At 46.2% G+C, this 27,227-nt stretch overlaps 1 protein-coding gene across 1 annotated transcript in view; it reads right to left on the reverse strand.

Moving 5' to 3' along the window:
- The window catches only part of ZZEF1 (zinc finger ZZ-type and EF-hand domain containing 1), a 335,589-nt gene that overhangs the window by 150,420 nt on the left and 157,942 nt on the right, over positions 1-27,227 (reverse strand). Inside the window, 5 exon segments of the mRNA XM_029612069.1 lie at positions 3,874-4,003; positions 4,523-4,684; positions 13,155-13,274; positions 14,662-14,826; positions 21,696-22,203. Coding sequence (XP_029467929.1) covers positions 3,874-4,003; positions 4,523-4,684; positions 13,155-13,274; positions 14,662-14,826; positions 21,696-22,203 — 1,085 coding nt within the window.

Here is a 27,227-nt window from a genome sequence, read left to right on the forward strand (position 1 = left end):
TACTGGCGGCCAGGGACAACGAACCCCTGTATCCCCAGTGCCTGCAGCGGACTTGGAGACTTTAGGGGGAGAGGGACCCGCATACTCCCAGCCAGCCTCTGCCTCTAGGAAGGCTTGATGCATCAGCAGAACAAACCACGAAGAAAATGGCACTTGCCTTTTTAAAGCTGTCTCCGCGGGTCTGGGGTTTATGTGCCGCGAAATCGGGATCTCGTTGTGGGCTGAGGGCCAGAGGAGAATCAGGAGGGAAATCCCCTCCGTCCGACACTGCATCCTCGCTACTCGGCATGGCAAGATGGCCGCGAAAGGGGGGGACCCACGGGCAGCGCTCGGCCTCTGAGAGGGTCCCTCGCCCCCGGGAAGACAACGGGAGCAGAGACCCTCTCGAGAGAGCCGCGCCCCCGACTCCCCGCAGGCCAACGCACGCGGCATAGCAGCCCGAAGCTGCTAGAGCAGGAAAACAAAAGCGCACGAAAACAGCAGAGCTGTGACTGAGGTAAAATAAAAACGTGCCGGGTGACCAGGCCACCCCCTCCAGAGTCCCAGGACTCTAGCGTGGCAGGCCGGGGCCAACAAAGCGATCAAACAGCCTGCCACCAACAGGACTTACTGTGTGTTTTGGTTTTTTTTTTAATAAAAGTAAAATCTGATCCCCACTTCCTTTCTGTGATAGTTGAGCCCCCTTCAGAGGTGAAAGACCCCTGGAATATACATACAGGGGGGAGGAGTGACCGGCCCACCGGTGAATACTCCCCCTGGTCCCAAGGGATCACTATCTCCAGGAAATAGGCCTTAGGGCACTGCCCTGCCAAGCCTGCCAAGAATCAGAACTTCGCCCAGCGCATGTGAAAAGAAAGGACAGAAACCAAACCTATCCGCTGATCTACCTTAAACAAAATAAATTGATCTAGTCAAAGGTCAGCAAAAAGTCAAACCTGAATAACCAAACTCAAATTTAGAAAAGATCAGGACCGCAGGTTATGCCTCTCAATCTGCTGGAGTCAGAGATATACTGAGGGATCGCAGGGGCATACCAGTATATCTAGGGGGTGCTTTTCAGCTTTTCTCTGACTCCATCTGCTGGACGGGAGGCATAACCCAGCAGTCTGGACTGATCCTGGTACATACAGGGAAAGAAAGATCAATAAATTTTTTTTTTAAAGTTGATTCATACAGGAAGTAGAAAAACAATGAAGAAAGTGAAGGAAAAGGAAACAAAGCCTATCCAAATATAATGGGGAACCGCAGGTGCTACTTTTCATCTGCTGGAGTCAGAGTAATACTGAAGGGATGCAGAGGGCGCTCCAGCCTATTAGGGAACATCCTTACAGTTTTTGCTCTGTCTCCAAGTGCAGGAAGGGGGACATAACTCACTGTCTGGACTGATCCGGGTACGTACAGGGAATCAGAGTTTTCACCCAGACTAGTTTGAAGGCCATAGGCCTTGAATTGTGAAATGTTTACAAATAGGCAAGAGTATGTTTATTTAGTTCTTCCAAAAGATCTATGATGAGAAAGCTAGCAATTAAAGCCTGAGAGAGAATGAAGGCCACGCAGCTGTGCCTGAGACTTAAGAAATCAGAGGGAGATTTCACAAGCATTTTTTAGTGTATAAGGAGACACAGCGAGGAGGAGAGAGATCTCTGGATGTGATGGCACAGGCTGATCCTTTGGAAACTTAAGTATGTGTGTGTGAAAACTATTCTCAAGATCAAAATGGTAGAGCATATAGAAAGACATGATTTAATGGAACACAGTCAACATGGATTTATCCAAGGGAAGTCTTGCCTAACAAATCTGCTTCAATTTTTTGAAGGGGTTAAGAAACATGTGGATAAAGGTGAACTGGTAAATGTACTGAATTTGGATTTTCAGAAGGTGTTTGGCAAAGTCCCTCATGAGAGGCTTCTACGAAAACTAAAAAGCCATGGGATAGGAGGCGATGTCCTTTCGTGAATTACAAACTGGTTAAAAGACAGGAAACAGAGAGTAGGATTAAATGGTCAATTTTCTCAATGGAAAAGGGAAAACAGTGGAGTGCCGTAGGGATCTGTACTTGGACCGGTGCTTTTCAATATATATATATATATATATATATATATATATATATAAATGGTCTGGAAAGGAATACGACGAGTGAGGTTATCAAATTTGCGGATGATACAAAATTATTCAGCGTAGTTAAATCACAAGCAGACTATGATACATTACAAGAGGACCTTGCAAGACTGGAAGATTGGGCATCCAAATGGCAGATGAAATTTAATGTGGACAAGTGCAAGGTGTTGCATATAGGGAAAAATAACCCTTGCTGTAGTTACACGATGTTAGGTTCCATATTAGGAGCTACCACCCAGGAAAAAGTTCTAGGCATCATAGTGGATAATACTTTAAAATCGTCGGCTCAGTGTGCTGCAGCAATCAAAAAAGCAAACAGAATGTTAGGAATTCTTAGGAAGGGAATGGTTAATAGAACGGAAAATGTCATAATGCCTCTATATCGCTCCGTGGTAAGACCGCACCTTGAATACTGTGTACAATTCTGGTCGCCGCATCTCAAAAAAGATATAGTTGCAATGGAGAAGATACAGAGAAGGGCAACCAAAATGATAAAGGGGATGGAACAGCTCCCCTATGAGGAAAGGCTGAAGAGGTTAGGGCTGTTCAGCTTGGAGAAGAGACGGCTGAGGGGGATATGATAGAGGTCTTTAAGATCATGAGAGGTCTTGAACAAGTAGGTGTGACTCGGTTATTTACACTTTCGAATAATGGACTAGTGGGCAGTCCATGAAGTTAGCAAGTAGCACATTTAAGACTAATCGGAGAAAATTATTTTTCACTCAACGCACAATAAAGCTCTGGAATTTGTTGCCAGAGGATGTGGTTAGTGCAGTTAGTGTGGCTGGGTTCAAAAAAGGTTTGGATAAGTTCTTGGAGGAGAAGTCCATTAACGGCTATTAATCAAGTTTACTTAGGGAATAGTCACTGCTATTAATTGCATCAGTAGCATGGGATCTTCTTGGTGTTTGGGTAATTGCCAGGTTCTTGTGACCTGGTTTGGTGTCTGTTGGAAACAGGATGCTGGGCTTGATGGACCCTTGGTCTGACCCAGCATTGCAATTTCTTATGTTCTTATGTGTGTGGGTATTACAGGTACAAAATATGGCTAACTTTATCCAGCTAACTTTAGGACAGCTCTTTGGCCCGACCAGACTTAGCCAGCCAACAAGGTCATTTTTCAAAATATGATGGGTTATCGCGTGCATTAGGGCATCATCATATGCGATACTGCCCTAACACACATGATAACCGCATTGTGGTGTTAAAATTAAAATGAGTGAAAGGAGAGGGGTTAGGGTGGCGTTAACAGTATTTTGGGCCTGGTAGCACTGCAGGCGATAATGTTTTACACATTATCGCCATTATCAGTGTAGCACTGGAAATAGCTACACCTTTTGTAGAGGCACTATTGGGGCAATTGCAGCAGGCAAAAACACACCACCATGATGTGGCCGGGTGCACACTATCGCCCCCCCCCCTCCCCCCGCGCCTTTTCTGGCAACAGCTCTTTGAAAAATCTAGGACTAAGTCAGCTGGCTAACTCTGAATATCCAAGTGAGCCAGATAACATAACCAGCTAGCTCAACCCTTCCCAGTTACACACCGGGAATGCCCCTAACTTAGCCAGCTAAATTCTATCCAGCTAACTCATTAACTGGCTAAAATATAGCCAGTTATGTGCCCAAATATTCATTTAGTTGGATAACTTGTGAATTATCCATCTAAATGCTTCTGAATAAAGACCTTGCTATGTACAAACATTCTTAAAGAAGAAGAACAAAAAAGTATGAAATCTTAATGAAGCGATCTCACCTTTCTCCGCTTCTCTGGATCTGCATGAGCTATCTTTTCATACCACGTCTCAAACATGCCATCCTGACATTCGTCCATCCACTCGCAGTTCTGCTTGTAATCTTCCACCTCATCATATTCATTCCACTGACTGGAAAGGGTGAGAATTAAAAAGTAAGACTCAGTTGCAAAGAAGACATGGGGGAGGGAGGAAAGAGTATCTCACTAAATAAAATGGGTCAGCCCATAAAACCCTAAAACATGCCCCATGTAATTATTAGAATTTTTGGATTTTTAGCCTTTCCACATGATGCTCAAGGTAGCTCACAGCCTTCTTAGAATTCAGATACAATAGGTCCCTGCCCAAAACAGCTTACAATCTAAGTGGGTACCTGAGGCAACTTGCCCAAGATCACAAGAAGTGTCATGAGGGGGGGGGGGGGGGGGGGGGGGGGGGGGGGGGGGGAGTGGGATTTGAGCCCTGGTTTCCCTGATTCTGAACCAGTTGCACTAACCACTAGACCATTCATCTTCCTAAAAGTGAACTGCAATTCGTAAAAAATCATTATTCACTCATACAGTCACCGCCCGTAACTATTTACTCTACCGATTAGCTTCTGAAGAAAATCAACATTTGTATCAAACAGCAAGAATGCATTATTTCTCTTACCAAATCACGTTGTCATGGATACTTATATTTTCCTGCGACATGCTTAAAAGGAGTTCTGGAAGTTTTATATCGACAAAGAAAGATAGGTCCTTTGGGTCCCAACTCATATCCAAAAGGTGAAGTAGACAGGTCTGTATGCAGGACAGGGCAGGAAGCAAAGACCTAGGGAAAATGCAACTCTGAACGTAATCTCTATTATAAAAGGTATTAATGCAAAACATAGGTTAGACAAACTAGAAGACACATTCCTATAACAAGTCACACCTACTCCCAAAACTCAGGCCCTCCTATTGGTCCACAAGAAGTTAGGATGCAGAAGTGATTCCGTAGTCTTGGTTTTTAAGTCTATTCACAGAGAGGGTGCTGGCTATCTTTCCGATTGTCTTTACCTCTAACTCACAAACGGGCCGATACAGTACAGTGCGCTCAGACAGAGCGCACTGTAACCCTCTATTGGACGCACGTTTTCGACCCACTAGCGTTACCCCTTATTCAGTAAGGGGCCGAAAACGTGCGTCCAACCCCCCAAACCTAATAGCGCCCGCAACATGCAAATGCATGTTGATGGCCCTATTAGGTATTCCTGCGCGATTCAGAAAACAAAATGTGCAGCCAAGCTGCACATTTTGCTTTCAGAAATTAGCGCCTACCCAAAGGTAGGCGCTAATTTCTTCGGGCACCGGGAAAGTGCACAGAAAAGCAGTAAAAACTGCTTTTCTGTGCAGCCTCCGACTTAATATCCAAAAGTAAAAAAAATAAAAAAAAATAAAAAAATTTGAAGTCAGCCTGCAGCTGTCGGGTCGAAAACTGGATGCTCAATTTTGCCGGCGTCCGGTTTCCGAGCCCGTGGCTGTCAGCGGGCTCGAGAACCGACGCCGGCAAAATTGAGTGTCTGCTGTCAAACCCGCTGACAGCTGCCGCTCCGGTCCAAAAGGAGGCGCTAGGGATGCGCTAGTGTCCCTAGCGCCTCCTTTTGCCTGTTTTTACCGCCGAACCTAATTTGAATAGTGAATCGCGTGCACAGGAGAGTGGTCTGTGCTCGCACTGGTCTCCCAAAGACTTTACTGTTATCGGCCCGAAAGTGCTCTGTTAGCAATGCCCTCATTATGAAAAGCCAGACTGAACTGCACCTGTAAGCATGCTTTTGGATGCAATGGCCTGTGATTAGGGAACAATTTGCCCTTTCCCATTGTGTGTCAAGATTCTTTGAGGTGAAAGGGGAAGATCTGTTGTAGGCTAGGGTTTTGCGATTATATATTTGAGTGTGATTTGATTGGTAGATTTTATTTATGGTTTATGCTGAATAGTTGTGTTTTTGTTGTAACGTATTTACTGTGTTTTGTTTATATTGTGTTTTGTTTATATTTATATTATATATTATACTGTGTTTTGTTTATATTTATTACCATGTTATAATGTAAAATATTCTTATATCTATTTATTATCATGTTATAATGTAAAATAGGGCTGTTACCACCCTATTCCTTTAGTTATCTGGAAACCGATGTGATATCTCGATCGAATGTCGGTATATAAAATAAATAAATAAATATTGTTGTGTGTTATGATTATTTTATGTTATTGCTGCACCTTGGTTAGGGTGCTTTGCTTTGGGTTTATTTTTATCTACAATTAAGTGGGCTATAAGTTTAACAAGCTCGAGTTCCCAGCTGAGCAGTTTTACCTCTGACCTCTAAAAGCTGCTCTCTAACTGGAATCTGGAGGTTATGAAACCATAATAGGATTAAATCTATCAAAAATACTTAACTTTTTTTTTTAATTGGGGGGAAAAAAATGTAGTGACACTAAGCAATACTGGGTCAAATTTCCCCTAGCTGAAACCCCCTAGGACAGTGGTCTACAACCTGTAGCTCTTTGAAGACCTGAATGTGGCTCCATCATAGAGGCATCTGCACACAATGCAGACTGAAGAAAAAAAAGGCAGTGCCAGTGGGAATAGGGTGAGCATAGAGAGAGACTACTTGGGATGGGGGGTTGGTTTTGAGAGACTGTGGGATGAAAGGAGTGTGAGTGTGTGTGTGTGACTGCTGGGGAAGAAACAAGAGACAGTGATTGCAAAGGATAAGGTGGGATTGAAGAGAACAAGAGAAAGTGACCAATGGGGATGAGTGTGGGGGAATCGAGAGAGCATGTAACTGCTGGGAATAAGGAGGATTAAGAGAGGAAAATTTTCATTCCTGTAGTACCACGTATCAGTCCAGCAGATGGAGACAGACAAAAACCGAAAGGGTATCCTATATCAGGACAGAGCCTACCCTGCATCCCTTCAGTATAAACATTGTCAAAGCAGATAAAAGATAAAGATAACCAGTATAAGATCAAGCAAGCAATAAAGAACTGATAAATTGAACAATTCAAAACTCTGTATATCCACATTCATCTAGTAGATGCTTCCGGTGCCTAAAGTTATGATAGGAAGTCGAGGTATCCAATAAACTGTAAAGAAAAGAACTTCGAACGGACTTAACAGACAGTACACAGGAGGGAGTCTGGACTGATCCATGGTACTACAGGAATGAAAATTAGCAGGTAAGAACCAATTTTCCTTTCTCTGTATATACCCAGATCAGTCCAGACTGTGGGATGTACCAAAGCTTCCCTAAACAGGGTCCCGCTCGAAGCACCTGCCACCTGAAGGAGCCAAAAACTGGCGCCTGCACATCGAGGTGATAATGACGAGCAAAAGTATGCAGAGACTTCCAAGTAGCTGCTCTGCATATTTCCTGCGGAGAGACCGACTGACTCTCCGCCCAAGAAGTAGCCTGAGAACGCAACGAGTGGGCCTTCAAGCCCTCCGGAACCGTCCGGCCCTGACAGATATACGCCGATGCAATCACCTCCTTTAACCAGCGAGCAATCGTAGCCTTAGAAGCCTTGTTTCCCCTATTTGGACCACTCCATAAGACAAATAGATGATCCGAGACTCGAAACTCATTTGTAACCTGGCGATATCGCAGTAAAACTCATTTGACATCCAGGTGTCGGATGTTACCACCAGACTGGTCCGCAATTTCTTTGGAAGAAAAAGCCGGGAGCTCCACTGACTGATAGAGGTGATAGGAAGACACAACCTTTGGCAAGAATGACAGAACAGTCTTGAGTGAGACCCCGCAATCTGAAAAACGGTGAAAAGGTTCCTTACAGGACAACGCTTGAAGCTCTGAAACCCTCCTGGCGGAGCAAATAGACACGAGAAAAACTGCCTTAAGAGTTAGATCCTTAAGCGTGGCCTGCCTGAGGGGTTCAAAGGGAACCTCACAAAGGACCCTAAGCACCAGGTTAAGACTCCATGAGGAACAGGTAGCCCAGACGGGCGGATTCAAATGCTTCGCACCCTTGAAGAAACGAACGACATCCAGATGAGCCGCCAAAGTGCAACCATCGATGCTACCCAAGAGGGACCTGAGGGCGGAAACCTGCACCCTTAAGGAGTTGAAAGACAAACCTTTGGAAAGGCCATTCTGGAGAAAGGAGAGGACCTGGGATACCGAAGCCTTGCGCGCCGGCACTCCGGACATGGCACACACATTTTCAAAAACTCTCCAAACCCAAACATAAGCAAGAGATGTGGAAGGCCTACGGGCCCACAACAGGGTGGATATAACTACTTCTTTATATCCTTTCTTTCTTAGTCGCCTCATTCAAAAGCCAGGCCGCTAGACAGAAGCGATCCGCCTGGTCGAAAAATACAGGACCCTGCCGGAGAATACGTGGAAGGTAGCCGAGGCGAAGAGTACCGTCTGTCATGAGGTTCACCAGATCCGCATACCATGATCTGTGGGGCCACTCGGGTGCCACAAGAATGACGGGACCCCGATGAAGTTCTACTCTTCCGATTACTTTTCCCACCAGAGACCAAGGGGGAAACATGTACAGGAGAACGTCGTGAGACCATGGAAGGACCAGGGCATCCACTCCTTTGGAGCAGCGTTCCCGTCTGCGGCTGAAGAATCTGGGAGCTTTTGCAGTATCCAGAGTAGCCATCACGTCGACATGGGGGGGACCCCACCGCGGACAATGAGATCCATCGCTCCGGACAATTCCCACTCTCCGGGATCTAGACATTGACGACTGAAGAAGTCGACTTGAACATTCTCCTTCCCCGCAATGTGAGAAGCTGCCAGACAATCCAGGTGCCATTCCACCCAGGCGAGGAACTTGCTGGCTTCCAGAGCCACCAGGCGACTTCTGGTATCCCCCTGCTGATTCATATAGGCTACCGTGGTGGCATTGTCTGAGAGCACCCGCACCGCCTTGCGACGGATTAGAGGGAGAAAGACCTTGAGTGCCAGGCAAACCGCTCGGGCTTCCAGGTGATTGATGTGCCAGCGGGATTGAGCTGGGGACCCGCGTCCCTGCATGGCCTGAGTCTGACAAACTGCACCCCAGCCGGATAGACTGGCATCCGTCATCACAATGATCCATGGAGGAGTCTGTAAGGGCATCCTCTTCAGGAGGTGAGCGAGCGAGAGCCATCACTGCATGTCTGCAATAGTAGAGTCTGAAAGAGGAAGAACCGTCCGAAACTGCTCAGACACCGGCTTCCAGCGGGACAGCAAAGCTTTCTGTAACGGGCGCATATGCACAAAAGCCCAAGGAACCAGATCGATAGTGGAAGCCATGGACCCCAGGACCTGAACATAATCCCAGGCCATGGGTAGTGAGAGCGAGAGAAAATTGCGCACTTGCTCCATGAGTTTGAGCGCCCGAGCGTCTGGGAGGAACGCCTTTCCGACTCGGGTGTCGAATCGTGTTCCCAGAAATTCTAGGATCTGGGATGGCTGTAGACTGCTTTTGGAAAAGTTGATTATCCACCCAAGTGAGGTCAGGAAGGCCAAGACTCTGTCGACCACCACCCTGCAGAGAGTCTCCAACTTGGCCCGGATGAGCCAATCGTCCAGGTAAGGGTGGACCAGAAGTCCTTCCCGACGGAGAGTGGCCGCCACTACCACCATGACCTTGGTAAAAGTGCGTGGCACTGTGGCGAGGCTGAATGGGAGCACCCGGAACTGGAAGTGTTGTCCCAGAATATTGAACCTGAGATACTTCTGATGGTCGTGGCGTATCGGTATGTGCAGATAAGCCTTCATTAAGTCGAGCAAAGCCAGAAATTCGCTTGCGCGAACCGCCGCAATCACAGCCCTCAGGGTCTCCATTCGAAAATGGGGAACCCTGAGAGCCCGGTTGACTCTCTTGAGATCCAAGATCGACCGGAAGGACCCATCCTTTTTGGGAACGACGAAGTAGAAGGAATACTGGCCAAACCCTTGTTCCTCCACCGGGACTGGAACTATGGCACAGAGCGCTTGTAGCCTGCCCAGGGTCTGGTCGACTGCTGGCTGCTTCCGGCTGCCGCAGGGAGAAATTATGTGAAGGTCCTGTAGGTCCCGAGCTAATTCTGTGTAACCTTTCTCTATCACCTCTAGGACCCACTGATCAGCAGTAATCTTGACCCATTCTCCTTGAGAAACAGGGACAGTCGTCCACCTAAGTTTGGAACAGAGGAATGGGCCGGCCGCATCTCATTGGGGCAAGGACTTGGTAGTGGAGTGCTGTTGGTTGCCATCCCAGAAGGAACGGCAGCCACGAAAGGAATGAGACCAGGACTGGGATCTGGAGGAGGTACCTCTCGGAAAAGATCCCAGCGCTCTGCTATTATATCGCCGTTGCCCCCGAAAAAGAGAGCGCAAAGGGAAGAAAGACTTGGACTGTTTTGAGCGGTCCTCTGGCAGCTTATGAACCTTGTTGTCTCCCAAGGATTTAATAAGATGTTCAAGGTCTTCACCAAAAAGCAACTTACCCTTGAAAGGAAGTGTGCCCAACTGCGACTTGGAAGAGGAATCCGCCGCCCAATTGCGGAGCCAGAGGAGGCGTCTGGCTGACACCGCAGAATCCATAGCCTTGGCCTGTACTCGGAGCAAATAATAAAGGGCATCAGCCCCATACGCCACTGCCACCTCTAGCCTTTCTGCCTGCTTCGCTTCTGCAGATGGGAGGTCCTGGGTGCTGAGCAATTGTTGAACCCACCTGAGGCTTGCCCGCTGCACGAGACTGCTGCAGATTGTCGCCCGGACTCCTAAGGCCAAGACTTCAAAGATGCACTTGAGATAAAGCTCAAGTTTGCGGTCCTGAACATCTTTCAATGCTGTGGCTCCCACCACTGGGATGGTGGTGTGCTTGGTGACAGCGGAGACTGAAGAATCCACCTTGGGAACTTTAAGCATGTAAAGGCATTCATCAGGGAGGGGATAGAGCTTGTCCATTGCTCTCCCTACTCGGAGCCCCGCCTCGGGGGACTCCCATTCCCGAAGGAGCAGCAGCTTGTGCATAGGATGGAACAGGATCGTACGTGGAGGAGCCCTACGTCCCGCCAGAACTGGGTCCACGTTAGCTGGCATAGCGGCTGAAACAGTATCGTCATGTGGCACATCAATTCCCAGTTCCTGCAAAATAAAGGGAATGAGGGGATCCAGCTCTTCCCTTTGGAAAAAACGGAGAACACGCGGGTCATCACCCTCGAGCGGAGGACCCGGGAGAAAGTCAGATCCTGATTGGGATCAGGGACCGCAGCAGACTGTGGGGGGGGGGGGGGGGCCGAAGGGCCCGGCACCACCCTGATCCTGATCGAGCCCTGCACATACGGAACGGGAAGGGGCTGCGGAGCAGGCACCCGAGGGATCTTGGCTAGGGAGGGACCTGGCGAAGGGTCATCCTATTCCTGCAAACTAGCTAGATATGATTTGTGCATTAACAGCACAAATTCTGTGAAAAAACAAGGTCTGGATTTCCCGGGCACGGAGGGGGGGAGGGGGAGGGGGAAGAGGGAGAAGGATCAAAATCCCCCTCCAGGGCTCTAACTGGGCTTAAATCCGGCGGTGAAACAGTTAAATCTGGCTCTCCTGAGCCCTACAGACAGGAGTTTGAAGAAAGACCCGCCCCCAAAATGGCTGCCGTTTCCGTGGTTTTCTGAGAAGAGGACAGCCTAGCCACGCGTTTGGGGGGACGAGCCCGGGCCGTCGATTTAGTTGCAGCCGCGGGGGGGCCCTCCCCTCCAGGCAAACAGTGAGAGCAGAGCCTGTCGCGGGACAGCCAAATTGCAGGCTCCCCCAGGCTAGACAGCCACTGGATCCCGACATGAAGGCAGGTTAGAAAAGCCAGGGGAGGGAGAATCAGCTGAGCTGTGCTGCCCCAGCAGCAGAGGCAGGAGAATGAACCCTGCTGTGCTGCTATCCGTGCACAAAAGGTGCTGAATTCGCATGTCTCTTGCCCTTTTTTTTTTGTAAACTTAAATGAAGGCAGGGGAATTGAGCTTCCCTGTTAAATCCTGTAAGGCAGCACAGGCAAGGAGGGGGAGTGAGTGGACCACCAGTATCGCCCCAGCAGACAAGCAGGGAGACAGAGCTGTCTCCCAAAGCAGGACTTTTGAATCTTTTACCTTTTTTTTTTTTTGTACAGAAATAAGGTAATACTTAGATACTCTGGCCAGGCTCTGCGTCTTGGCCAAGATTACTGCACACAAACATAATACACTTGGGTCATACCAAAAAATCTGGCAGCCGTATCACACCTGGCAGATGCACATACCCTGATTCCTTCCTTACATTAGATTGCCTGGCTTTTTGCTTAGATCGGTCTGTGTATGGACATCTGGCCGTTAGTTTTAGGCACCGACATTTGTTCTTTTTAATGTACCAAATGCAAGAGTACATCACCTATCGTTTACTTTATATTTCCCACCTGCTTCAGTTCTAGGTTTACTATGTAGTGCTAATTGCAACATACACACCTAACAGATGAATGTAGGTAGAATGGGAAGGGGAGGGGTGGGGAGGGGGTGGAGGGTTGGGGGGAGATTGTGGGGTTTAATAATTCACTCTGAGACAGATGTTGAAGATTTCTATTATTCTTTATTGCAGTTTCTATGTATGACTGTTATGTTGATAATAGTACTGCTTGTACTGTGTTTGTTTACCTGTCTCAATAAAAACACTTTAAATTAAAAAAAAAGAAATAAGGTAATACTTGCTTGATCTGATAGACAACAACACAGGAGAAGGAACAATCTCACAGGTAGAAAGAAATTGAGAAAATGAAGGGAGCCGCAGGTTCAGCTGCCTGCATCTGCTGGAGACAGACAGATACTGAAGGGGTGTAGGGTAGGCTCTGTCCTCATATAGGATACCCTTTCAGTTTTGGTCTGTCTCCATCTGCTGGACAGGAGGCTCAACCCACGGCCTGGACTGATCCGGGTACGTACAGGGAATGACAGCTAGTTAAAAGATAGAATTGAGAAAGAGAAAGTGACTACTGGGGACTGAGAGCGTGGAGGCTGTGAGGCTGGGGAGTTGAGAGAGAGTGGGGGAGATTGAAAGAAAGAGTGACTGCATGGATGGGGGGAGGCGGAGAGGGGGTAGAGGCGATTTATATAAGTATCCTAATGTCAACAGGAATGCAGCTCTCTATATATTTTAAACAAAGAAAAAAATGTGACATGGTTCTTCTATTCTGAAAGGTTGCAGACCCCTGCCTTAGGAAGGATCTGCCGCTCTAATATGGTGAAGCAGTGCTGATAGGAAAGGCTGGCATGGCATTACCACTACAGAGCACCCACCTGTCATTAATGCTACTGAATCCCTTTACAGCACTGACCAGAAGCAGCACAAGCTGGTAGTAGGATTCCCGAATCTCTCTGTGCAGCACTACTCCACAACCTTCCAGGTGTCCAAAATAGCTTGAGAAATTAAAAAAAAATAAATAAATAAATTTATCAGAAAGAAAGAAAAGTGGACAAAAACCCTCTCAACCTACCAAGAGCTATCAAATAATTACATTAAGCAGATGGAGACAAAGAAGAAAAGCTTTACTGTGCTACCCGCAGACATTCAGTATAGCCTGTAACCAAGCTAAAAGACTTAGCTCCTTATTTTCAAGCTGGGGATGGAACATTCTGAGAATATTTACATGAAACTGCCAGCGGTCTTCCGAAAGGAAAGGGCAGGACTCTGGACTGGTGTGGTTTGGTCAGGACGGAAGGGGGATTTAGCTAGCTAGGATGAATTTTCAACCCTAGCCGGCTGAGTTTAGCTGACCATCTCTGGATGTGTTATACCTAGCAAGCTAGGTTGTGGCTAAAAATTCTCCTAAACTTGGCCAACTAACACAACTGGTCAAGTCACTGCTGAGTGGCATGCTGAAATTCAACCCCCACAACACCGTATTTCATAGGGAGCTTGTTTCTCCCCTATTAGGCAAACTACATTGCTTGGTAGCCAACGCGTTCATACTTCAGCTTTTTATGATAAGGATCTGAAAGCTTCCATACCTTGCTCATTTTGTTAGCTTCCATGTCTTGTACTGTGCTATGAACATCAGTGACACTAAGTAGTAACATAACAGCTAAAAGAACTAAGCAAGTTTTGCCAGGAGGAGGAATAGTTAATGTTTTCTGTGCACCTAGATGCCACCATGAAACACAAGTCACTAAATTTGCAGAAGAGAAGTCAGTAATTACGGAACCAGGTCCTCAACCCTGCAGGCACAATTGATTCTAGCTCATCTAGGCAGAGTCAACACTCAGAAATGGCTATTTTATCCAAACATCACTACAGAATCAGAAGAACAGAGCCAGATCAAACTAAAAGATAATTAAAGGAAAAATAAGCAAAGAAAAAGGTGTAGTCTGATATATCTACTCTTGAAGACCAAATCAAACCTCAACACAGCTTTTACACACTAATGCAGCATTTTTCCAATGTTTTCTGCAAATCATGGACTACAAGAATTACATACTGTAGTTCTAGTCTAATATTTTGTAATAATATGCTGCAAATTAGTAATGTTATAAAAATATTTGGAAAATGCCACCCAATAAGAATATTTCAACATAAAGTGCAATTTCTTCCTCACCTACAACCAAAGGGAGCGACTTGCTATATGGACTGAATTTTGCTCAGGATTTTGTCCCAGAAACTCGGCCAACAGTCAGTTTACCTTATGTGCTAACAACTTATATTTAGCTAAAAGGCAAAAGACCCAAATTCTCTAAACAGTGAATACTTGCAGACCACATGTACTAAGCAAGCAGTTCCCATTCTGCCCTTCCTAATACAGACACCTACTTGGTGAAGTCTTTTTGGCAGGCGAGAAGCTCCAGCAGGAAGACCACACATGGTGGCTGGAAGCAGTGAGGCTGGGCAAGGGACTTCAAGCACTGGTGTACTGTGTGCAGGACCTTCAGGATGCTCCGAGCCTGGGCCTTTCGCAATGCCAGGACCTGCAAAACACTAAGAAACAGGCAAAGAAACAAAACATAGTACAGGACAAAATGAGTAAGAAAAGTCAACAAGCTTCTGATATCACTTCATGTTTAAAGATAAGGGCTAATATACTTCTTGGTCTACATTCTAGCTTCTTAGGAGATTACTTCCAAGGAAAGCATGATTGGCGATAGCAGGGCCAAATGGAGAAATTACTTACCTGATAATTTCGTTTTCCTTAGTGCAGACAGATGGACTCAGGACCAAAGGGTTGTGCTCCTCTGCTAGCAGATGGAAACGGAGTCAGGTTTCAAAGCTGACTTCACCCTAGATATACCCCTGCAGTGACCTCAGCCCTTCAGTATTCTCTTCAGAAGTCATTGTGGACATACTATTGAAAAAACGATTAAAATGGATAACCATAACTATACTCAACCAAACACACACTGAACCCCAGTAAGATTACAGATACCATGTTCTAGGGACTGGATGCCTGCTTACCCGTAATCTCTTGGAATCTATAACCACTCCACGGGTGAATCCTTGGTACTGTTCTTGGGCAGCCAGGGGCGGGATGCTGCGTCCACCTGTCTACACTAAGGAAAACGAAATTATTAGGTAAGTAATTTCTCCATTTCCTAGCGTGTAGCCAGATGGACTCAGGACCAATGGGATGTACAAAAGATACTCCTGATCGGGGCGGGAGGCTGCCTGCGGTCTGGTTAACACTGCGCTTGCAAAGGCTGCGTCTTCTTGGGCCTGTACGTCCAGGCGATAGAACTTAGAGAAGGTGTGCAAGGAGGACCACGTCGCTGCTCCGGAGATATCAGTGGGGGACAGCAATCTAACTTCCGCCCATGAAACTGCCTGAGACCTGGTAGAATGAGCTTTAACCTGAGAAGGTGATGGTTTTCCTGCCTCCACATAGGCTCCCGTGACCACCTCCTTAATCCAGCAAGCTATGATAGCCCGTGAAGCTGGTTCGCCCTGCTTCCTTCCACTGTGAAGGACAAACATGCGGTCCCGCCTTTCAGGCCAGTTGTGAAACGTTCAGATACCGCACCAAAAGTCTACCGATATTCAAACGACTGAGGAGGCGGTATTCCTCCGCATCCCATGGAAACAAAATGAACTGATTCAAATGAAACTCCGAGACTACCTTGGGCAAGAAGGATGGAACGGTACAAAGCTTAACACTCCTGGAGTCATCCGGAGGAACCGTTTCCGACACGTCAATGCCTGCAGTTCACAGATGCAATGCAGCGAGCATATAACCACCAGAAACACCGTTTTTAAGGTTAATAAACACAAGGAAAGACCTTGCAGTGGCCAAAGGGAGGGCCCTGCCAAACATTCCAATATTAGATTAAGATTCCAAAAAGGAACTGGCCGCCATAGAAGTGGCCGAAGATGCTTCACCCCTTTCAGAAAACAGGCCATTTCCAGGTGAGCCGACAGGGAGGTTTCGTTCACCTCGTCCCTGAAACAGGAGACAGCCACTATCTGCACCTTCAAGGAGTTAAGGGACAAACATTTATTCAAGTTGTCCTGCAAAAATTCCAGAATAAGCAGGATTTTGACCACCCAAGGGGGGGGGGGGGGGGAGGGGAACCGCGTTCCTCGCACCAGGCCTCAAATACTCTCCAGACCCGCACATACGCTAGGGACGTAGACAACTTCCAAGCACGGAGTAAGATAGCAATTATTACTCCAGAATATCCTCACATCATCAGGCAAGCCCTCTCAAGGGCCAAACCGTAAGTCAGAATCCAATCGGATCCTCATGAAGGACCAGTCCCTGCTGAAATAGGTCCTTGTGCAGTGGAAGGCACAGGGGCAGTCTCCAACAGGAGTCTCTGAATGTCCGCATACCACGGACGCCTGGGCCAATCTGGAGCTACTAGTAGGACTAATCCCGTGTGGTGCTCGATTCTGCAAATGATCCTGTCCAGCAGGGGCCATGGAGGGAAGGCATATAGCATCTCTTCTTCCAGCCAGGTCAGAACAAAAGCTACGATCCCCAGGGATCATGGTTCTCTTCTGTTAATTAAGAATTGGGGAACCTTTACATTGTGAGATGCGGCCAGCAGGTTGATGGATGGGAGGTGCCAGCGATCTACTATAAGTTGAAAGGCTTCGGCCGACAACAGCCACTCTTCTGGATCCAGACTCTCCCTGCTTAGAAAGTCTGCTCTGACGTTGCCTTTTCCTGAGATTGTGATGCCGAGATAGTTTATGGATGTATTTACGCCCATTCCATAAGGAGATCTACCTCCTGAGACACCTGCTGGCTCTTGGTTCCTCCTTGGCAGTTGATGTAGGCTACCATTGTTGCGTTGTTCGACATTATGCGGACCGCTTGTTCCTGGAATCTGTGGCTGAATTGCAAGCATGCCAGCTTCACTGCCCGGGCTGCCAGGCCTTTGATGTTCCAGAGGGCCTCTTCTTCAATCCAATGTCCCTGGGCCGTGAGTTCCTGACAGTGAGCTCCCCAGCCCCAGAGACTCGCGTCCATTGTAGGAACCAGTCAGTTCAAGGAGGATAGGGCACCCCCCTTGCTCAGATGAGCCTTCTGCAATCACCACTTGAGGTGGAGCAGAATTGAATAGTCCTGAGACAGTGGGTTCCAAAGTGACAGCAGGAAGTGTTAAAATGGACACTTGTGTGCTCTCGCCCATGTCACTACTTCCAAGGTTGCCGCCATCAAACCAAGAACTTGAAGATAGCTCCACACCATTGGGCATATTGTGTTCATCAACTGACGCACCTGGGATATCAACTTCCATATCTGTGTAGTCGGGAGGAAGAAGGTGCCCTGCGTGGTGTTGAACCGGACTCTCAGATACTCAGACTGGGAAGGCTTGAGACTGCTCTTGTCCAGATTTACTACCCAACTGCGTTCCTGAAGAAAGGAAGTCACCCTGTTGGTCACCCAGACACTTTCTTCCATGGATTTGGCCTGAATCAACCAATTGTTCAAGGACAGGTGTAACAAGATTCCTTCTCTTCTCAACGCTGCTGCCATGACCACTGTAATCTTGGAACATGTTCTTGAGGTGGAGGCTAGTTCAAAGGGCAGTGCACGGAACTGATAATGGTGACCCATGTATAGCAAAGCATAAAAAGCATTGGTGTTCTTGACAGATTGGAATATGTAGGTAGGCCTCGGATAAGTCCAGGGAGGTTAGGAACTTTCGGGATTGTATGGCCATTATCATGGAGCGTAAGATTTCCATGCAGAAATGACTCACTCGTAGGTGATGGTTGACAATAGAGGTCCAGGATGGGGCGAAAGGAACCTTCCTTCTTGGGTACGATGAAATAGATGGAATACTGCCCCATACTGTCCTGGAGAGTACTGGGATTACAGCTCTCATCCTGAGGAGCCTTAAAAGAGTAATCACCACTGCCTGCTTTTTGTGCTGGGACTGGCAGGGAGACATCATGAATGCGTCCCGAGGAGTTCTACGAAATTCCAATCCATATCCTTCTTTATGACTTCCAGTACCCACTTGCCCAAATTGATCTCAACCCACCTTTGCTAAGAGCCAGTTGACCCCCTATCTCCTTGTTCTGAAGGTGGGTCGGTAAAATTTCATTGGGAGGTTCGGGATGATCCTGAACCCGAACCTGCCCCTCTCTTGGGCTGTCGACTATGAAAGGACTGAGTTCTTTCAAAGAGCTGAGACCTCTGAAATGTCAAGTTTCTGTAGGGGTGAAAATGTTGAGAGCCCCTGGACTGGCCCCTCATAGGTGAGGGGCGCTGCAACTGCTTCCTCTTATCTTTCGGTAGCCAAAGGACTGGAGATTCGCCCCATTTACTGGCCAGTTTTTCCAATTCGTTTCCGAATAGGAGCGATCCTTTAAAGGGCATCTTTGTAGGGTTATCTTTGGAGATTGCATCGGCTGACCAATTCCGCAGCCATAGCTGTCTTCTGGCCGCTACCGCCAAGGCCACTCCTCTGGCTGAAGTATGGATTAAATTCGAGCCCACGTTTGCTAAAAAGGCGGCGGGTTCCATAGCTGCTCTGGGGTTCACCCCGAGTCATCCATCTCCTGAGAGAAAAATAGGCGCCACAACAAGAAGTAATCTGTAAGGTCATTGCTACTAAGTCAAAGGCTTGTTTAAGGATAGACTTCAACCGTCTATTGTGCTCATCCTTTAAGGCTGTTCTGCCCTCCACTGGGACAGTTGTTCACTTAGAGACAGTGCAGACCAGTGCATCCATTTTAGGGAAACACAAATGCTCTCTCAGTGATGGACCCAGCTGGTATAGAGCTTTTAACGCCCGGGCCCTCTTTAAAACTTGCTTTTGGACCATCCCATTCCAGGTCAATCAATTCCTGGATGGCTTCCAGTACTGGGAAGTAGCAAGAGGCTTTGTGCAAGGAAATCAGAATGGGATTCTTCTTTGGTTCTGTTAGATTCCACACCAGGAACTCCCAGCATTTTCAGGGTCTGCAAAACCAAGGCCAGCTTTGTGCAAGGAAAGAACCGTAACATGGTTTGATACGGTTCTAATCCCGGGGGAATTTCCCCTTCTTCCACAGAATCTTGCTTTTCGTCTGTGCCAGCAGGGTCCCCACTAGGGATACCCTTGGTCAGGCGGGGCATGGCTCGAGGTCTGCCAACAGGAATGGGAGAGGGAGAGGGGGCTGGCTGGGGTTCCGTCTGAACAGGGGCAAGCGAGGAAGTAGCCTGTGCCTGTATAAAGGCCTGTAATCCCTGGAAAGAAAATCCATCCAAGTAAAGGCCCCTGGGTCCATGCCTAGCCCAGGGGGAACTGGGGTGGGCCTAGCCAAGTTTCCCTCTTCCATGGAAGAACTAGCCAAGGGGTTACTCAGATCCAGAGTACTTCCAGTTAAGGCTGGCAATCCATCAGCTGAATGGGAGGAGCTGGGCTCAGCGAAGTCTGGGGAGGCCAAATCCCCTTGGGATTCCTCACAGTGCTGACAAGTTGAAATCCAGGTCAGGCTGCGAAGCCTTGATATGACAAGCAGCGCAGAGAGAAAGGTGCTTATGTTTCTTGGCTGCTGGCGCCATTGGCGGCGGTAACTGTGCATTCACTCGGCTTGCACTTAAATTTATGCACACAAATTTTGAGCGCATAGGCGAGGCGCACGCACAGCCCATGTGCCGGCTTTTCCTGTATCCTGCACTTACTTTATTGTGCGAGCAAGTACGCACAAGATGTTATGCACGCGATGCATGCACAGAGCCAATGCACTGCGCAACCAACGTCCTATGGTGGGCAATACAAGACACAAAAACACGCGGAAGATGGCACCACCACTGCCTCCCACGTGGTGTGCCGACCAAGCTTAAAGCAGGGCCTAGCCCACCAGGGGGAGGGGCAGCTCAACCCGCTCGTAAGCCCACTTCCCTATGCCCCAATGCAATCAGGAATGACGTTGTTATGGCACGCCGAGCAAGGAGACCAAAGGAAGTCTTGCCGAAACTCTTCTCTGAATGTAAATCTTCTTCCTTTTTTTTTTTTTTTTTTAAACTTGCCTAGGCTCAGCGCTTACCAGCTGAGTACAGAGACTGTCTCCGCCTGCGGGGGGAGAGGGCTTTGGCTGTCACCACCATGCTTGGCTTCCTGCACCTACTGCCTTTCAGCTGCTTAAGCAGCAAAGTCCATGCCGGGAACTGGCTACCGGACCAAGGCCCACCTCTGAGGGATCTCGTAAATTACTTTAGGAATTCTCAACTGGGGAGGGACTTTTAGGTATCACCACAGGAGAGCGGGACTTAATCTTTTCTCCAATTTAAAAGTAGAATTTTCTTCTTCCAAAAGGTACAGCGATCCCCATAGGAAAAGCATATCTACATTTGCTGGAGACGGAGAAACACTGAAGGGTTGTATCTAGGGTGACGTCAGCTTTGAAACCTGACTGTCTCCATCTGCTGGCAGGGGAGCACAACCCATCTGTCCTGAGTCCATCTGGCTACACTCTAGGAAACCATGATTTATAACCTGAGAAACTAGGTTGAATATCCTCTCTCTGGCACTCTGTTAATTCTGAGACGAGTCACTACACTTACGATCCACAGCAAACAAGTCTGTATGATGAAGTTAATACATCTGTAAGTTTGGTTTACTGTCAACGGTTTTGCAAGTCTCTGTTTTCCTAATAAGTTAATATATATTTTATATTTATTCTACCTCCTTCACCTATTTATGATGTGGATCAAGAGCTCTCTTTCTTTCCTTTTATTGTGCAGTGTGCACCATTATTCTAGTTTAGGGCCTCTTGGCGCTGACACTTGAAGCCCTGTGCCTCCATTTACCCAACTGTACTACACAACATAGCAATATTCTTCCTTCTCTCCTGTTTCCTTCTGCTAGAAAAGATGCAGCAAAAAACCAGAAACACAGCACACAAGAATAAGAACAGACGGAGAGTGTTATGAAGGCAATTTTCAAAAGATTTTACCTGGGTTAACTCTGTGCACAGAAAAATGCTTTTTGAGAACTGCACCCCACCACCCTTCACTGCGGGTAAAAGTAGGCACAGTGTGACAGGTCTGTGGGTACAAAGTAGTGCAAGCAGCCTGGGAAATCTGAGAACTGTCTCCCTTCTCTCCTCCTGATAGGAGGAACTCTGAAAATTGCTCCCCCCTCCCCCCACTTAACATGAATCCACAGTTAGCAACCAAACAAGAATGGAAAGCAAAGGTCTGAAGTACAGTTTGTGTACAATTTACTTCAGAGGACACGGTGAGTGTGTATGTGTGTCTGTTCAGCTCAGCAGGGCACAGTTCCAGAAACCATACTGGTCCTGGAAAAAAAAAAAAAAGAAAACTAGGTCCTTTGCAGGTTCTGACAGGACCAACGTCATTTAGGAAACCTAAACACAAACACAAATGTCAAACCAGCTTTCTCCCTGCTCACCTTTCATGGGAAAACGATGGATCCTTGATAAAGTCCAAGATGTTTTTCAGGATGGGATATCTCTCCTTCACGGAAGGTGCCAGCTTCGTTTCTTCAATTGACCTAAATGAAAGCAACCTCAGCCTACCACGGTTGAATGGTTTGCGAGTTGGGGTGGGAGGTGGCGAGGTAGATTCTTCTGGCTGAGAAACTGAATTCTCCAGGAGCTTGCTGCTCTGAAGTGTAAGAGAGCGGTCCGCTTGGGGTGAATCTGCTTCCTTTCTCTTTGGGGCAGAATCCACCACTTGAGCCTTCCCTGGAGAAGAGGGGTAAACACTTTCAGTTGGAGAGTTTGATGCCTGAAAATCTGCTTCTTTTATTGAGCTCCTCCTCCGAAACCCATTTTCATAGTATCGCAGGTGGTCGTTGACCTCTGGAGCTTCAGAGTTATCAGAAGAGAGACTTCTCACGTGTTCTCTTGGAGGCAAAAACTTGAGTAGCAAAAGGCTCTTCTCTATACACTGCTTTGCTAGAAAAAAAGAAAAAAAAAACAAAAACATTGGAGAGTGTAAGCCTGGGAGACAACTTTCCGACTATGGTCCAATTTGCATTGATATCATTCATTCTGACTTTTCTTTTCTAGATGACCACCAATTCCTGATATCAGTTTTCAACTCTTTGCATCCTTACTGAAAATGGTCAAATGTTGAAGGACTGTTGCAGCAGAATTCCAAGACCTTTAACATAAGAACATGCCATACTGGGTCAGACCAAGGATCCATCAAGCCCAGCATCCGGTTTCCAATAGTGGCCAATCCAGGCTACAAGTACCTGGCAAGTACCCAAAAACTAAGTATATCCCATGCTACTGATGGTAGTAATAGCAGTGGCTATTTTTTAAATCCACTTGATTAGCTGGTAATGGACTTCTCCTCCAAGAACTTATCCAAACCTTTTTTAAACCCAGCTACACTAACTGCACTAACCATATCCTCTGGCAAAAAATTCCAGAGTTTAATTGTGCATTGAATGAAAAAGAATTTTCTCCGATTAGTTTTAAATGTGCTACATACTAAGTTCATGGAGTGTCCCCTAGTCCTTCTATTATTCGTAAAAGTACTAACTGATTCACATTTACCTGTTCTAGACCTCTCATGATTTTAAACACCTCTATCATATCCCCCCCTCAGTCGTCTCTTCTCCAAGCTGAACAGCCCTAACCTCTTCAGCCTTTCCTCGTAGGAGAGCTGTTCCATCCCCTTTATCATTTTGGTCGCCCTTCTCTGTACCTTCTCCATTGCAACTATATCTTTTTTGAGATGTGGTGACTAGAATTGTACACAGTATTCAAGGTACGGTCTTCACCGTTAGCACAGTCTGTACTGGTGATTCGAAGCTATGCACATGATTTTAATATAGTTTAATTAGAGCACCATGACATTTACCTAACAAAACATGTTCATAGAAACTTGATGGCAGAAAAATAGCATACAGCCCATTTTGTCTGCCCATCTACACAATTACTTAGCTCTACAAACCCTACTACTCCCTCAGAGGTGCCCTGTGCTAGCGCCATGTTTTCATGTACTATATTATAAACACTAAATGCTCCTTGTAAAACTATTTTAAAATCTTCTACTTTGTACCAGATTTATCATGAAATGAGAAATCTTACAAAGAGCAAGACATAAATCCAGGAACCCCATTTTGATTAACAAGTGAAGTCAATGCCACCCCAACACAACTGCCAATTGCATGGGGCTTTGCAAACCTAATTTACTATGGTCACAGCAAAAACTGACTATTCCGATAATAATCTAAAATGCACTAAAACTTAGAAAGTTTATTTACTCAGATTTCCAAGAATAGATCTGAGAGTGTGCGCTCTGTGGAGCGGTCCTTTGGGCCATTAATAACAGACCCTTCCTGGGCTCTAAGCTTGCATGTGCACAGAAATCTGATTCTTCTGCATTTTTGGTACGTTCGATACAGATTATAAGCGCTGAATACATGCTGTCAATTATAGCTGTGTAACAAAGTATAATATTTGCTAATTGCGTGTGGGGGTCCTACTGAAGCCTGTCATCTTTGTAAGGGAACTGTTTGGCATTTTCAGTGCACCTTTCCCTTAGTTCACTGTATTTTCAACATTAAAAAAATGAATTAAAAGATGCAAAGCACACAGATTATTAATGAAATATAAATCTCTTCCATGTTTTTGGCATATCATTTTTGAAAGAAAAAGTAAGAGTGCAAGCAACAATTTTAAAGGCATCAGAACTCACCTGGCTTACATATTGGCAAAATCTATTTCAAGGAAAACGCAGAAAGGAAAATTAGTTCTTACCTGATAATTTTCATTCCTGTAGTACCACAGATCAGTCCAGACTCCTGGGTTTTGCCTCCCCTCTAGCAGATGGAGACAGAGAAGTTTTAACAGGCTCTGCCCTATATTCTAAGGTGCCACCTACAGTCCGTCAGTATTTTCAGTATCAAAGCAGAATGGTTTAAAACCCTATATATCCGAACTATATATCCGAACTGGCTCACTAAACCCAAATGGGAACAGAACCCGTTGAACACTGTGAACAAAATTGATCTGCAGATCCGAAATAAACAAATGCTGAACGAGCGGACTGTTACCTCTATGCATAAAACGGGCAGGACTCTGGACTGATCCGTGGTACTACAGGAACGAAAATTATCAGGTAAGAACCAATTTTCCTTTCCCTGTATGTACCCGGATCAGTCCAGACTCCTGGGATGTATCAAAGCTTTCTTATCTGGAGTGGGACCTGGAGAGGCCCGCTCGGAGCACACCTTCTCTAAATCTCTCAGAACCCAGGGTCTGGACATCCAGTCTGTAATGCCTCGCGAAGGTGTATAAAGACTTCCATGTAGCCGCCCTGCAAATCTCGTGGCGAGACTTTTGGCATTCCGCCCAAGACGCTGCCTGCGAACGGGTAGAATGGGCACGAAGTCCAACCGGTCGGGGTCTACCACACAGCAAATATGCTGAACTTATAGCCTCTTTCAGCCAGCGGGCTATCGTAGTCTTATATGCCATATTACCTCTTTTTGGACCACTCCACAGCACAAAAAGATGATCGGACATACGAAAAGCGTTCATAACCTAAAGCCCTGCGAACATCCAGCTTCCTTAAGTATCTTGAAAGGGGATCCGACCAGTCCAGGTCTGGAAAGGATGGGAGCTCCACCGATTGATTCAAATGAATGGAGGAAACTACCTTTGGAAGAAAAGAAGGAACCATCCTTAAAGAAACTCCAGAATCAGAAATTCTCAAGAAAGGTACTCTACAGGATAAGAACATAAGAAATTGCCATGCTGGGTCAGACCAAGGGTCCATCAAGCCCAGCATCATGTTTCCAACAGAGGCCAAACCAGGCCACAAGAACCTGGCAATTACCCAAAAACTAAGAAGATCCCATGCTACTGATGCAATTAATAGCAGTGGCTATTCCCTAAGTAAATTTGATTAATAGTCGTTAATGGACTTCTCCTCCAAGAACTTACCCAAACCTTTTCTGAACCCGGCTACACTAACTGCACTAACCACATCCTCTGGCAACAAATTCCAGAGCTTTATTGTGTGAAAAATAATTTTCTCCAATTAGTCTTAAACGTGCTACTTGCTAACTTCATGGAATGCCCCCTAGTCCTTCTATTATTTGAAAGTGTAAATAACCGATGCACATCTACTCGTTCAAGATCTCTCATGATCTTAAAAACCTCTATCATATCCCCCCCTCAGCCATCTCTTCTCCAAGCTGAACAGCCCCAACCTCTTCAGCCTTTCCTCATAGGGGAGCTGTTCCATCCCCTTTATCGTTTTGGTTGCCCTTCCTTTACCGTCTCCATCGCAACTATATTTTTTTGAGATGCAACGACCAGAATTGTACACAGTATTCCAGGTGCGGTCTCACCATGGAGCGATATAGAGGCATTATGACATTTTCCGTTTTATTAACCATTCCCTTCCTAATAATTCCTAACATTGTTTGCTTTTTTGACTGCTGCAGCACACTGAGCCAACGATTTTAAAGTATTATCCACTATGATGCCTAGATCTTTTTCCTGGGTAGTAACTCCAAACATGGAACCTAACATCGTGTAACTGCAGCAAGGGTTATGTTCCCCCTATATGCAACATCTTGCACTTGTCCACATTAAATTTCATCTGCCATTTGGATGCCCAATCTTCCAGTTTGCAAGGTCCTCCTGTAATGTATCACAATCCGCTTGTGATTTAACTACTCTGAATAATTTTGTATCATCCGCAAATTTGATAACCTCACTCGTCGTATTCCTTTCCAGATCATTTATATATATATTAAAAAGCACCGGTCCAAGTACAGATCCCTGAGGCACTCCACTGTTTACCCTTTTCCCTGAGAAAATTGACCATTTAATCATACTCTTGTTTCCTGTCTTTTAACCAGTTTGTAATCCACAAAAGGACATAGCCTCCTATCCTATGACTTTTTAGTTTTCTTAGAAGCCTCTCATGAGGGACTTTGTCAAACGCCTTCTGAAAATCCAAATACACTACATCTACTGGTTCACCTATCCACATGTTTATTGACCCCTTCAAAAAAATGAAGCAGATTTGTTAGGCAAGACTTCCCTTGGGAAAATCCATGTTGACTGTGTTCCATTAAACCATGTCTTTCTATATGCTCTATGATTTTGATCTTGAGAATAGTTTCCACTATTTTTCCCAGCACTGAAGTCAGGCTCACTGGTCTATAGTTACCCAGATTACCCCTGGAGTCTTTTTTAAATATTGGGGTTACATTGGCCACCCTCCAGTCTTCAGGTACAATGGATGATTTTAATGATAGGTTACAAATTTTAACTAACAGATCAGAAATTTCATTTTTGAGTTCCTTCAGTACCCTAGGATGCATACCATCCGGTCCAGGTGATTTGCTACTCTAGTTTGTTAATCTGGTCTACTACATCTTCCAGGTTTCACAGTGATTTCATTCAGTTCGTCTGACTCATCACCCTGAAACCATCTCCGGAACTGTATCTCCCCAACATTCTCATTAGTAAACACAGAAGCAAAGAATTAATTTAGTCTTTCTGCAATGGCCTTATCTTTCCTAAGAGCCCCTTTAACCCCTCTGTCATCAAATGGTCCAACCGACTCCATCACAGGTTTCTTGCTTCGGATATATTTTTAAAAGTTTTTATTATGAGTTTTTGCCTCTCTGGCCAACTTCAATTCAAATCCTCTCTTCGCCTGTCTTATCAATGTTTTACACTTAACTTGACAATGCTTATGTTTTATCCTATTTTCTTCAGATGGATCCTTCTTTCAATTTTTGAAGGATTTGTTTTGGCTAAAATAGCCTCTTTCACCTCACCTTTTAACCATGACGGTAATCGTTTTGCCTTCCTTCCACCTTTCTTAATGTGTGGAATATATATGGATTGCGCCTCTATATAACGCCTGAAGCTCCGACACTCTACAAAGCAGATGTGATAGCTACAAGAAAAATCAACTTTAACATGAGATCTTTCAGCGT

This window comes from Rhinatrema bivittatum, chromosome 8 (assembly GCF_901001135.1).
Source record: "Rhinatrema bivittatum chromosome 8, aRhiBiv1.1, whole genome shotgun sequence".
In the NCBI taxonomy this organism is placed as follows: domain Eukaryota; kingdom Metazoa; phylum Chordata; class Amphibia; order Gymnophiona; family Rhinatrematidae; genus Rhinatrema; species Rhinatrema bivittatum.